The sequence below is a fragment of the Malus domestica genome, chromosome 04 (genome assembly GCF_042453785.1).
Source record: "Malus domestica chromosome 04, GDT2T_hap1".
Taxonomy (NCBI): domain Eukaryota; kingdom Viridiplantae; phylum Streptophyta; class Magnoliopsida; order Rosales; family Rosaceae; genus Malus; species Malus domestica.
The window spans coordinates 27243376-27255637 of record NC_091664.1 but is presented as its reverse complement, the minus strand read 5'-3'; the positions used below and the strand labels follow the sequence as shown (position 1 = coordinate 27255637).

General features: G+C 38.8%; 2 protein-coding genes and 2 long non-coding RNA genes across 4 annotated transcripts; 1 reads left to right on the top strand and 3 right to left on the bottom strand.

The window, feature by feature from the left end:
• Nucleotides 1–51: 51 nt before the first annotated feature.
• Nucleotides 52–2238, bottom strand: LOC103434060 (shikimate O-hydroxycinnamoyltransferase-like). Its single transcript, XM_070820774.1, has 2 exons — nt 1699–2238; nt 52–1121 (listed from the first exon to the last, which is right to left on the bottom strand). The coding sequence occupies exons 1-2, from the start codon at nt 2125–2127 to the stop codon at nt 225–227; spliced, it is 1326 nt and encodes a 441-aa protein (XP_070676875.1). The 5' UTR covers nt 2128–2238; the 3' UTR covers nt 52–224.
• A 2373-nt stretch (nt 2239–4611) lies between these two features.
• Nucleotides 4612–7883, bottom strand: LOC139195359 (uncharacterized). The gene is made up of 2 exons (XR_011580203.1): nt 7518–7883; nt 4612–5810 (listed from the first exon to the last, which is right to left on the bottom strand). It is a non-coding gene; the product is annotated as an uncharacterized lncRNA (long non-coding RNA).
• Nucleotides 7884–9266: 1383 nt separating this feature from the next.
• On the bottom strand, nt 9267–10229 carry LOC103408600 (shikimate O-hydroxycinnamoyltransferase-like). The gene is made up of 2 exons (XM_029101688.2): nt 9817–10229; nt 9267–9567 (listed from the first exon to the last, which is right to left on the bottom strand). Exons 1-2 carry the CDS (start codon nt 10227–10229, stop codon nt 9267–9269), a joined length of 714 nt encoding a protein of 237 aa, XP_028957521.1.
• A 653-nt stretch (nt 10230–10882) lies between these two features.
• LOC139195197 (uncharacterized) lies at nt 10883–11832 on the top strand. Its single transcript, XR_011579836.1, has 2 exons — nt 10883–11337; nt 11630–11832. It is a non-coding gene; the product is annotated as an uncharacterized lncRNA (long non-coding RNA).
• The last annotated feature ends 430 nt before the right edge of the window (nt 11833–12262 follow it).

Genomic DNA, 12262 nt, shown 5'->3' with positions numbered 1-12262 from the left:
AAAAAAAAAAAAAAAATTCCATTTACAGTTTAAGTTGAATGTAGAGAGAGGTTATGTGGGTTCAAATAAAATTTCTCCAAACAAAACATTCAACAACCAATACAAAGATATAACATGACCAACAAAAAATATTACAGCAACACACATAGAAACCATACACAACAAATCTTCAGATCCAGCATCTTCAAAATCGCAAGTCCCCTGCTAAATTTTCATTTGCTTGTTTATATGTCATAGAACAACTTTGAAAATGATTTCATATGCTTGGATTGCAGACGAATGACGATTGATAAACTCCCATCATTAGTTGCACTTCCTAATACGAAAGCCGTCCCCTCAAATGGAATTCCACAAGGTCCCACAAAAATAGGTCGACCCCATCCGAAATCAGCGTCGTAAGATGGCAACCTAGCCCAACTATTTATTCCAAGATTAGGGGACCTACGAGAATCAGCCCCGACAACAAGGTCTGAAAGATCAGGCTGAAGCTCAAGGAAGTCAATTGCTGATCTAAAATAATTGTCGTTAATCTGCGATATAGCATTGCGAATACAACTTGAAGCATACCATGTTGGTTTTGATTGGAGATCCCCCACCGTGGAAATAATGGTAGCATTGACAATCACATTGCCAAAGAAACCAAGTGGGAGTGGGGGTTGCAGTCGGGAACGTCCCTCAACAACACCATATAGGTTGGTCTTTTGATAACCGGGAAGTTCACGTGCCTTGGATGCACATTTCCAAACATGACCTGCTAATATCTCAAATGTGCTATAGTTGACCGTGTTCCCATCTTCCCTAGACTTGGCTTTCAAGATACTGAGTTGGTCCCTCGTCAATCTGAACATTGAGACTGTTGTGCTCTCAACACCACGGTCTTTTGTGCTGCAGAGAGGTTTTTTCGGGGTTGCAAAAGTTTGGTACTCAACGTTAGGCTGAGGCGGGTCTTGGGCACGAAGTAATGCCCTGTCTATGTATGGCGGAATATTTGTAAGGTCATCAAGATTACCGCGAGCCATTTCCGACCATGTATTTATAAAGTGGAAACCAGAAACTCCATCAGCTACGCAATGTGACATACCAACACCAACTGCCACTCCTCCGCATTTGAAGTATGTGACCTGAATATACAGAATAAAGCCATATTTAAGATCTATAGAGATCGAGTTGTTGTGAGTTCTTGCATTTGACTGTTTTCTTTTTAAACTGCTGTCAATGAAAGTAGAAAACATAGAAAAGCAGAAGCAATATCCACCATGTTTCTAAAAAAAATGTTTTTCTCATAGTAATCAATGCTCATTTAATGAATTTTTCAAATGACAAGTATACTCTCACACATTTTACAAAATTACAATATTTGCCCCTATATTATTGTTTTTGACAATTATTATATCACATATAAATACTATATCATTTTTAGTCATTTAACATATTCAAAGCAATTTATATAAAATTTTACCAAATACTCAGACACTGATTTTTTATTTATTAAAAGCACTTTTACAAAAAAAATATTTACCAAACACTTAACAATACAATTTTTTTTTACAGTTGTTTATTCTTACAATACTGCAAAAGCAATTTTTTTATTAATAGATGGTCCCCAAAGGTTTTCGAAGTAATTAGAAGGGGATAAGAGGACCACAAAGTGTAAGTGCCACTAAAACAAATATACATGCTTATATATAGAGTAGATACCTGCAACACCAGGAGGGGATAAGAGGAAAGGCCAACGGAACTATCAACAGAGGGAATGAGGTTGCTGAACTCGTCAGTGGGTGCAAAGTCGCCTAAGTAATCAAGGTCAACAGAGGTGGTCTCCGCCACAACAAACAGCACGCCCTCCGCATTGCAATCGATCTCCAAACGGCCCCCGTTTTGCTTGAGACGGCCAGCCAAGGGGTAAAAGAGCACGAGGGCCTTGGATAGCGCGTGCTTTAGCACCGCCGGGTCGAAGAAGTTTGACCTACAGTTTTGATCAGGCCTGTAGAAGTAGACGCTCGGCATGTGATTGACACGACGCACCAGGTCCAAGTTGGACAACCACAATGCTCTCGGAGGCATCTCCTCCACCGGCTTCACCATCGTTGAATCCCTCACGCTCACCTTCATGACCTTCTCCGCCATCCTTTCTTTGTAAGAACGCAGGACCTTTTTTTTTTTGGTCGAATGTTCTTGTTATTAAATTTGGGATCAAATATATTTGATTGATTGGTTTGGCTGCAAATGGAAGCAGCTTTTATATATACAAATACATACACGCATGCATTAAACAATACAAAAACAGATGGCAGCAACCAAGCCCATGATGCAGCAACCACGTGCAAATCCCTGATGCCCACGATGCAGCAATCAAGCCCATGATGCAGCAACCACGTGCAAATCCCTGCTGTCCAGGGTGTGGCATCCACATGCATCATTCCAAACCGTCCAGGATGTGGCATCCACATGCAACATTCCTGCTGTCCAGTTTGTACAGATTGTGTGAATTCTTTTCCTTTAACACTTGTCACAAGACACGCCCCGATCCCGATGTTCGTGAGATATCGGGATGATCATATACTGGTCGACATCCGAGGGTGACGAAAATCATTTAATGAATGTAAATGCTGAGAACATGTGAAACATGCATATAAATTTTGCTTATGAATTATAGCAAAATAATAGGATGTGACTATTCATTACTACGTGAAGATAGGGATATAAATAATATTCAACTGCCAACAATGAAAACATAATAATAGTGCATGACATGCTCAAAGCATATTCTAATTCAGAGTACAAGAGGAAAATGCGATTACAATGAAATCAAAGCAGAAGGGATGGCACGATGTCACTGGTAAGGGAATGCCTCGTAGCTCGGTTCGTAATCCTCGTTCCTATGTCCTGAGGGGGCGCAAAACAAACATGAGTGGACCAAGTTGATATATATATATATATAATACTGAAACAGTTATCAACATACTAACCCCCAAAGTTTAATGAAAAAATAGCATAATATGTAATAGGTTTTCCGAAAACCCTAGCATGCCATAAAACCTTTCATGAAACATGTCTCGTATATAGTGTGCTAGCTAGTGGTATCAGTATCAGTATCTCTCGGCCCGAAGCCATTAACATATACCTCCTGCCAATCATATATCTCCCTCAACCTTATTTCTCCCTCGCCCATAGGCAGAACAGTGACCACTAGATACGCATAAAAAATCATTGAACATAGTCTTTCCAAACATAGGTACATATATCTCAAAAACATCTTCATATCATATAGTCATCCATCATATATACTATAAAGAAATGTGTAAAAGCATGTTCATAAATAGTATATAATCATCCATCATATACTACAAGAACATCAGTTTGATAAAATATGATATTCTAAAATATTCTCAGTATAGCATAATATCTCATATGTTTCATAAAACGTAGTCATTAAATCATGTTTTTCATGTATGCATTTCTACTATTAAAACATGCATTTTAGAAAGGGTCCACTCACAGATATTCCGTCGTTGAAGAGCCGTATGAAATAGGAATGATGGAATTGTTGCTAATAGTTGCACCTAAGCACATAAAAGGTACAATTATCAAAACTATACTCAAATGATTGAATTTCAAAAAATGGACGTCATAATCGGGTTTAGGACGTCAAAAAAACATTAAAACAGACCTCGAGTATGGCCACGTGCCCTCACGCGCCGCCGCACAACGTCGTGAGTCGCCGAAAAATTCACCAACACCTCCGTAGACAGTGGCGTGTGTACCCCACACGCCAGCCGCGCACAGGCTCACGCGCGGCTGGGCTAGGGTTTAGACCGGGTTTTGGGCTTAGGTTTTTGGGCTTGGGTTTGGTGGGCCTGGGCTTAGCCAATGTGCTGGGTTCTAAGGCCTAAAGGCCTAAGTCCGAGGGTTTTAGGTCAAAGCTCACAGACCGAAGCCCTTTGGTTTTAGGCTGAAAACCTGGCCCAAACTAAAAGGTTTTGGGTTTTTAGAAAATAAAATAAATAAATGGGTTGGGCTCGAGTTCCATAGGCCGAAGGCCCAAGTTCCACACACGGCCCGGAGGCCTAAGAGATAAGGGTTTGGGCTTGGGTTTAGGCCCAAAGGCCCTAGGTCTTTGTTTCTCTCCGGGGAAGGAGGCCGAAGCCTCCCGAGCTCCGGTCGACGACGATCAACCGATTTAACCTCCGATCTAACTAGCAAAACAAAAATAGCGACAAGAGGGAGAGGTTGGTACCTGCGATTAACCGTGAAACGTCGGAGGTGGCAGGGTTTTCCCTTGAAGGTCTCGGGGTTCGCCGAAGTGCTTTCTAGGCTTCGCCGTGCTTCGCAGCGATGAGGGAGAGTGAGAGAGGGTCGACGAAGGTGGTGTTGCTGCTGCGTTGTCGTCTGGGTGTCTCTAAGAGTGTGCGCGGTGTGTGGGTTCGATCGGAGAGAGAGTGTGTTGAACTGAGAGAGAGAGGAGAATGAGGGCTGGTTTGGTATTGCTGTGCTTTGAAAAAAAAGCTGCTGTGAGAATAAGCGGCTGTGAAATAAATCAGCAGAGTGTTTGATAAACTTTTTTGTAAAAGTGCTTTTGGAAAAAGAAAAAAAGCAGTCTGATAGTGGGTCTTTTCATTAAAGGAGCACTGTAGCTCCGTGTGCTTTGAAAAAAAAACCAGTTTTCCAAAGCTACAAATAGCAGCTTCAGCTTTTTCCTTTGATTTCAGCTTATTCTCACAGCAGCTTCCAAAATAAGCCTTTTTTTTCAGTTTACCAAACACCTAAAACTCTCACAGCTTTTTTTCATGGGTGATTTTTTTTTTAAGCACCTCACTCCCAAACCACCCTTGAGTGAGCTGAGAGACTCGAGGGGAAAGAGAGAGAGATAGGAGATGAGTTAGGGTGGTGCCACGTGGCAAACAGAAAGGGTAGGGGAAATCTAAATGGAGGGTTCGGATTGGATTGGGATAGGGGTCCAATTTGCAAATCTCATAAAACTCTAGGGGATATTATGGAATTACAAATTATTTGAGGGTGGGGTTTAACAAGTTTTACCTACAGTTTTGATCAGGCTTGTAGAAGTAGACGCTCGGCATGTGATTGACACGACGCACCAGGTCCAAGTTGGACAACCACAATGCTCTCGGAGGCATCTCCTCCACCGGCTTCACCATCGTTGAATCCCTCACGCTCACCTTCATGACCTTCTCCGCCATCCTTTCTTTGTAAGAACGCAGGACCTTTTTTTTTGGTCGAATGTTCTTGTTATTAAATTTGGGATCAAATATATTTGATTCATTAGTTTTGCTGCAAACGGAAGCAGCTTTCATATATACATATACATACACGCATGCATTAAACAATACAAATACAGATGGCATCCTTGCTGCAGCAACCACGTGCAAATCCCTGCTGTCCAGGGTGTGGCATCCACATGCATCATTCCAAACTGTCCAGGATGTGGCATCCACATGCAACATTCCTGCTGTCCAGTTTGTACAGATTGTGTGAATTCTTTTCCTTTAACAATTGTCACAAAGATTAAGAAGAAGAAAAGAAAATACAAGGTACCCCTCCGACGATCGAAAAACTGTGTTGTTTCATGTTCTGACACCACATAAGCTTGACAATAAGTACTATACTGATTTTAAGAACCACCAGGGCATGTTTGAATGGGATCAAACGCTTCTGACTAGCCGGTCGACAGCCGGGATTGTAAGGAACAATGCCATATTTGGTGCTGCATGGGCTATTAAGTTAGGAGCAACCATGGTGAAAATGGGATCTATTGATGCCCTCACAGGAAGACAGGGCGAGATCAAGAAGAACTGCAGGGTTGTCAATTAGAATATCTGGGAATTTTATTGGCTCCAAATTTAATAATAATGAAATTCTTAAAATAAATATATGGATACAGGATAAAATCTAAATCTAAATTGAAACAATAATATGTCACTGCATAAGTGTATTTGGTTAATAATGCATATCAGTAACTTCTTACCTTCACCAATATTAATGGGAAAGATGAGTGCTAGTAGGACTCGCTCAAAAAAATAACACAAACAACTTTTGGGAAATAGAACTAGAGGGACACAAACAATAACGTTATTACTAAACATGGGAAAGTAAGTGAATTCTCATTTTTCAAGTACCGTAACCTGATTGTTATTGTGCCCCATTTTTATTTTTTCATTAAAATGTTGTGACCAATATTTATATATTTTTACGTGTTTTCAATATTAATTGTTGGGAAATAAGTTTCACAACTTTTTTTCTTTTCATGTACAAACTTATTGTTTGTTTGCCTTTCAATTAATTAAATTAAAGAATAATCAGTGGACAAAAATGAAGGAGAAAAAGATGTGCAAAATAATTTTTCTAATTTTTGGCTTTTTTTTGGATAATTTTTTGTTTGATAGCAATATGGTGAGTTGAGTTCTTAATTTTGGTTATTTTAGATTTTGATGTTGCTGGTTTATATGTTAAAAACATTTGTTGTGAAAAGTATTACAAAGATCGAACCTTTAGCAAATTTGACAGTGATCAAATGAAAAAGAAAATAAAAATATTTAAAATTTGTGTAGATTTGAAGGGTTTCATTTGTTTGTTTGAAATTTGAATGCTTAACGCAAATTACTGTATGAACCTCCAAAGCAAATGATATCCCATATGATAAGAATTCTGGTCTTTTTTATCCATCTCATCCTTGGATAGGACTTATAAAACGGGGATGCCAATGTTGGGGTGATCAAAATCAATCATGTGGCGTTATGTGGAAACTTAAACACATAACGACACGCAATAGCTAGGTCTAGGATGCCCACATTTTGGCATTCCTGTATGTATTGCATCATCATTGATGATCTATGAAGCACGAATATAGATATGGTGATACGATATGACACGATACGACTATACGAAAAATCTCTAAAAACTAGGATATATGATATGCCATGAATACGGCAATAAAATTATATAATTTAAAATATATTTATACATGAAAGTATCTAAATTCAAGTTCATTTGATTTGTTGCAGAACAAATGTTGGAAGTCGAATCTGCCTTATATACGAGAAGAAGTTTTAAGGGTTATATTCATTGTTTCAATTAGAGGCAAACTCTTCGTATTCATCAATCAATTTTCATCTAAATCTATATTTCCTATTATTTTCTCCTCTTCATTTCTCATCTGAAAGTGTATATGTTGTGCTAAACCGGTATGTTCTATATCCATGCACATGTACACACATTCAAAACTCAAAACATGTCCTAGAATTTTAAATCCCCCGTTCTCCCTCCGGTTGGCACTAGAGGATGCTGAGAACTCACCGTTGACAACAAAAACTTGCGAGAAAAGATGAGGCTGAAATATTTTCCACTTTAACTTGATTGAATTGAATCACAAAGTAATTTAACAATACATATGTAATTTTGAACCGAACCCAATTACCAAAATATTGCTCATAAAGACTTCCTTAGAGCTAATCAGGATTTATCCATGCGATTAACGAAAGTGATAATCGAATCGATGTTACCATTCAGTGCTCTAGTCGATGATAAGGGTCGTCGTCATTCTGATTCCTCTGAATCGGTTCGGCCACCGTCATGGGGCTCTGTTGGACGTCGTCTTTTTTGTCGTCAGGACTTTGGAGAGGAAAAGAATGATGAGAGTGGGTTTAGGAGAGCAAAAGGGGAAGGGGAAGGAGAAGAAGAACAGCCCCCCTCCCTGATCTGCACTCCAGGAGGAAGAAATGGAAGTTGGCTTCTAAAAAGCTCATCTCAAAATTCCCCATTTGTCTTAATTTGCAACTTTATTGTTCGAACTCTAAATTCCACTCTATTTGCGCTCACACATTTGTGACCACGAGTACTATTCAAATAAATTAGATATTGACCAGGACGTGTCTCGTGTTCGAAAGTCCAACAAAAATGAATTTTACCCTTCTAGGGGTATTTTGGTCATTTAAATAATAAAGACTATTTTACATGGAAAATCATTGACGGATTGTAACAATCTACCCCCTTAAGACACATCCTCGAAATTTCTACCGCACACTTGCTGAGTTCACCTTCGGTTCAGCAAGTAACTTTCTTGACTTCATCATGATTACACATAACACCATGTTAAAAATATTGGACCAGGATCCTCTCCTGAGCAGTTCTCTAGGGATCCTAGGAATCCCGCAATTATGTCCGTTCATCGTATATCATGCGGTCAGAAATTATTTAAATTTTAAATTTTAAAATTCAAATATGAATAGTATCTAACGAAAACTGACCACACGATATAAAATGAACGGGCAAAATTGCAGGATCCCTAGGGAACTGCTCAGGAGAGGATCTTGGTCCAAAAATATTTGACCTGGTAGTCAGCTGTTAAGCCTAAACCCTACCACGATATTGCAAATTTTTTAGAACAACTGAACCAAATTACTTTTGGAAATAGATCGAAACAGCTTGTGCTCGGTATCAGGCTTGAATTTTTAAGCTCACTCAAGCTCGGCTTGTATAAAAACCATGCCAAACCTAGATCGAACTCGGAAAAAGTTACACAAGCCAAATTTGAGCATAATGACATTCGATTCAGCTCAACTTGTTTACAGCCTAAGAGGTGGTGTCGTTGGTGGCAATAATGACAGTAGTGTTGGGAACTGGTTCAGAAAATCTTGATTTTTGATCCAACATCATGCATGTAAAAAAAAAAGAAGGTTGCAAATATTTGTCATTTTCAAATTTTCAAGTTTAAATTCTATATAAGTATTTGTCATTTTTAAATTTTCAAAACAACCACTCTCATAATATGACAACAACAATTGTGAAGGGCGGACCTGCTCTCATATCATAACAAGCACTCATGATAAACAAAAAACACATCTTACACGTGTAAAAGCGCGAGTAGAAAGTCTTTAGTAACCAATTACACGTGTAAAAGCACATCTTACTCATGATATCACCAAATTATTTATAACTAATTTCCTTTGTTCAATCGAAAAACTTAATCAAAGATTCAAAACTTCATCCAACAGCAACTTTAAGGTGCAAACGAAATATAATGAGAATACTATATATGGACAAGATCAAAGTCATGCAACAAACCTTACAATAAATACAGCAAAATACATAAACATAACACTGATCATGATAGCAGTCATAACAAACAAAACATTCAACAACCAATACAAAGATATAACATGGCCAACAAAAAATATTACAGCAACACACATAAAAACCACACAACAAATCTTCAGATCCAGCATCTTCAAAATCGCAAGTCCCCTGCTAAATTATAATTTGCTTGTTTTTATGTCATAGAACAATTTTGAAAATGATTTCATATGCTCGGATTGCAGACGAATGGCGACTGATAAACTCCCATCATTAGTTGCACTTCCTAATACGAAAGCCTTCCCCTCAAATGGAATTCCACAAGGTCCCACAAAAATAGGTCGACCCCATCCGAAATCAGCGTCGTAAGATGGCAACCTAACCCAACTAGTTATTCCAAGATTAGGAGACCTAAGAGAATCAGCCCCGACAACAAGGGCTGAAAGATCAGGCTGAAGCTCAAGGAAGTCAATTGCTGATCTAAAATAAAGGAAAACTAATGAAAATGACTTGACAACTTTGAGTTTTAATGATAAGGACAAAATAAAGAGTAAAGTGAATAGTACCATGATTGACTTTTTAGTGTAAAAATGTGGTTTTTCATTAAAGTGAACAGTACCAGATGCTTTTCGTTAAAGTTCCCCTAAAATAATTGTCGTTAATCTGCGATATAGCATTGTGAATACAACTTGAAGCATACCATGTTGGTTTTGATTGGAGATCCCCCACCGTGGAAATAATGGTACCTGTGACAACCACATTACCAAAGAAACCAAGTGGGAGTGGGGGTTGCAGTCGGGAACGTCCCTCAACAACAACATGTAGGTTGGTACGGGAAGTTCACGTGCCTTGGATGCACATTTCCAAACATGACTTGCTAATATCTCATATGTGCTATAGTTGATCATGTTCCCATCTTCCTTAGACTTGGCTTTCAAGATATTGAGTTGGTCCCTCGTCAATCTGAACATTGAGACTGTTGTGCTCTCAACACCACCGTCTTTTGTGCTGCAGAGAGGTTTTTTTAGGGTTGCAAAAGGTTGGTACTCAACGTTAGGCTGAGGCAGGTCTTGGGCACGAAGTAATGTCCTGTCTATGTATGGTGGAATATTTGTAAGGTCATCAAGATTACCACGAGCCATTTCCGACCATGTATTTATAAAGCGGAAACCAGAAACTGTTGTGCTAGGATAGCACCAAACCTTATGGAACCAAATCAAGCTAACCCACAAGAAAAATATCAAATGGAATGCAAGAACAAAATATAAAATAACACCAAGATTTTAACGAGATTCCTCAATAGTCAGTGTAACTGGAGTACATCCTCGGAGCAGTAGGAGCTCACCCAATAATCCACTATCAACCAAATGGGAGTTTACAAAGGGTTGACAAGCTCACAACCCAATACAACTAGGGGTGGGTTGGAAAAACCGAAAACCGAAAAAAACCGACAACCAAACAGAACCGAGACCGAAAAAAACCGAACCGAAAAAAAAACCAAACCGAACCGAATTTGGTTGGTTCGGTTTCGATTTTTGAGGTATGAAAACTGGACCGGACCGAACCAAACCGAAATATGAAAATAAAATATAAATACTCAAAACCTGCTGGAGTGGAGATTCGAACCCCTTCCGTCCAGGTTGGGGATAGCTTCCTTCAAACCAACTTGACTGTAGGCTTTGTATTGCTATAATTGTACCAGTATAATATTTAATATTTATAGGTATTCTAATCTTAATGTTTTATAAAATTTATAAAGTTCACAAACCCTAGCCATCATTCATTTTCATTCTCAAATCTCTCTTCTCTCTTTCTGTCATCCTCTGCTCTTCCTCTCATCCGCTACACTTCCTCAGTCCCTCTCTCCCTCCTTCTTCTCTTCCTCCCTTCAACTCTCCTTCCTCTCTTCCTCTCTCTAACCTGCCAAGTCCATGGTTGTAACATGGATCTTACTTTTTTAAAGGATTACGACAAGAGGAGTAGGGTTTGTGATGAATTTATTTGACAATCCCCATTTTTTCCCTCTCCAAATCTTATGCCTCTTGTCTCTTTGCTCCTCATCTAATAGACTTTCTCTGTGGACTCTCACCTACAACAACAACAACTTCTTCACTCCTTTCTAATATTCCTTTCTTTCTCCATAAACTTTCGATCTCTGCTTTTCAAATACAAGCCAAATAGTTTTTTACTTTGGATTCATATGGAGGTCGCACCAGACATCCATCTTTGTTCCTCCGGATTTCTTTAACAGTAAGTATTCAATTTTTTCTTTTTTTTTCTTTTTCTTGTTTAATTCTTTGAGTGCTGAAAAATGAAAATGGTAGTTTTTTTTTATGTTTTGATTAATAGTTTTGATTTCTTTGGTTTGTTGACTATGCTATTTGAATTTATTTGTTGACTATGCTTTGTGAATTTTTGAAGAAAAATTGGCTGATGTTGTTCTTGGATTTGTCTTTGTAGAGCCCTATGTGGTAAAGATCTTTGGTTTTTGGATCTTTATTTTTATTAAACCTTTGGATCTCGTTTGTTTGGCTATGTTCAGACAGGTGTTCGTGGCCGGATGTTACAATCGGCGAGGCGTGGGTTGGTTGGTGGCGAGGGTTTGTGCTAGTAGGGATGGTCGGCGGCGGGTGTTGCAGTAGAAGCCTGGGTTTTCTTTTGTTGTATTTTATGGCTTGGGCCTTTACTGCTTGTTGGATCTATTGGGCTAGTTTGGCAGGGTCCTCTTTTGGGCTAGTTTACTAATATCCAAATCTAAAATAATAATAATAATAATAATGAAAAAACCGAACCGGACCAAAACCAAACCAAAAAAAACCGAAACCGAAAAAAACCGAAATTTTTTTTAACCGAACCGAAATTTCGGTTCGGTTTCTGTTTTGACAAAAAACCGAACTGTTTCGAATCGAACCCAGCCCTAAATACAACCAATAGCTCTCACACACCAAAGAAACAAATAGAGAGAAATATATTGAATAATTTCCTCTCTATACAAAGCTTCAAGCTATTACAACAACAACTACCTTGGTGGGTGATTACTAACCAAAGAGAGGAGCACTTTCTTCTTCTTTTCTGCTCTCCGCGGCTGCCTTTGCTCTCTCAAAGATGGGCTACTAAAACAGAAATGGTGTACCCTCCCTCTTTCACATTCGGATGCTCACATTCATCCATCATA

Coding starts and splice junctions, on each gene's coding strand:
- LOC103434060 (XM_070820774.1), bottom strand. CDS start 2,127: ATGGCGGAGAAGGTCATGAAGGTGAGCGTGAGGGATTCAACGATGGTG. Junction 1,122..1,698: donor ATCCCCTCCTGGTGTTGCAG/GTATCTACTCTA, acceptor CTGTATATTCAG/GTCACATACTTCAAATGCGG.
- LOC103408600 (XM_029101688.2), bottom strand. CDS start 10,229: ATGGCTCGTGGTAATCTTGATGACCTTACAAATATTCCACCATACATA. Junction 9,568..9,816: donor CAGGTACCATTATTTCCACG/GTGGGGGATCTC, acceptor CCTTTATTTTAG/ATCAGCAATTGACTTCCTTG.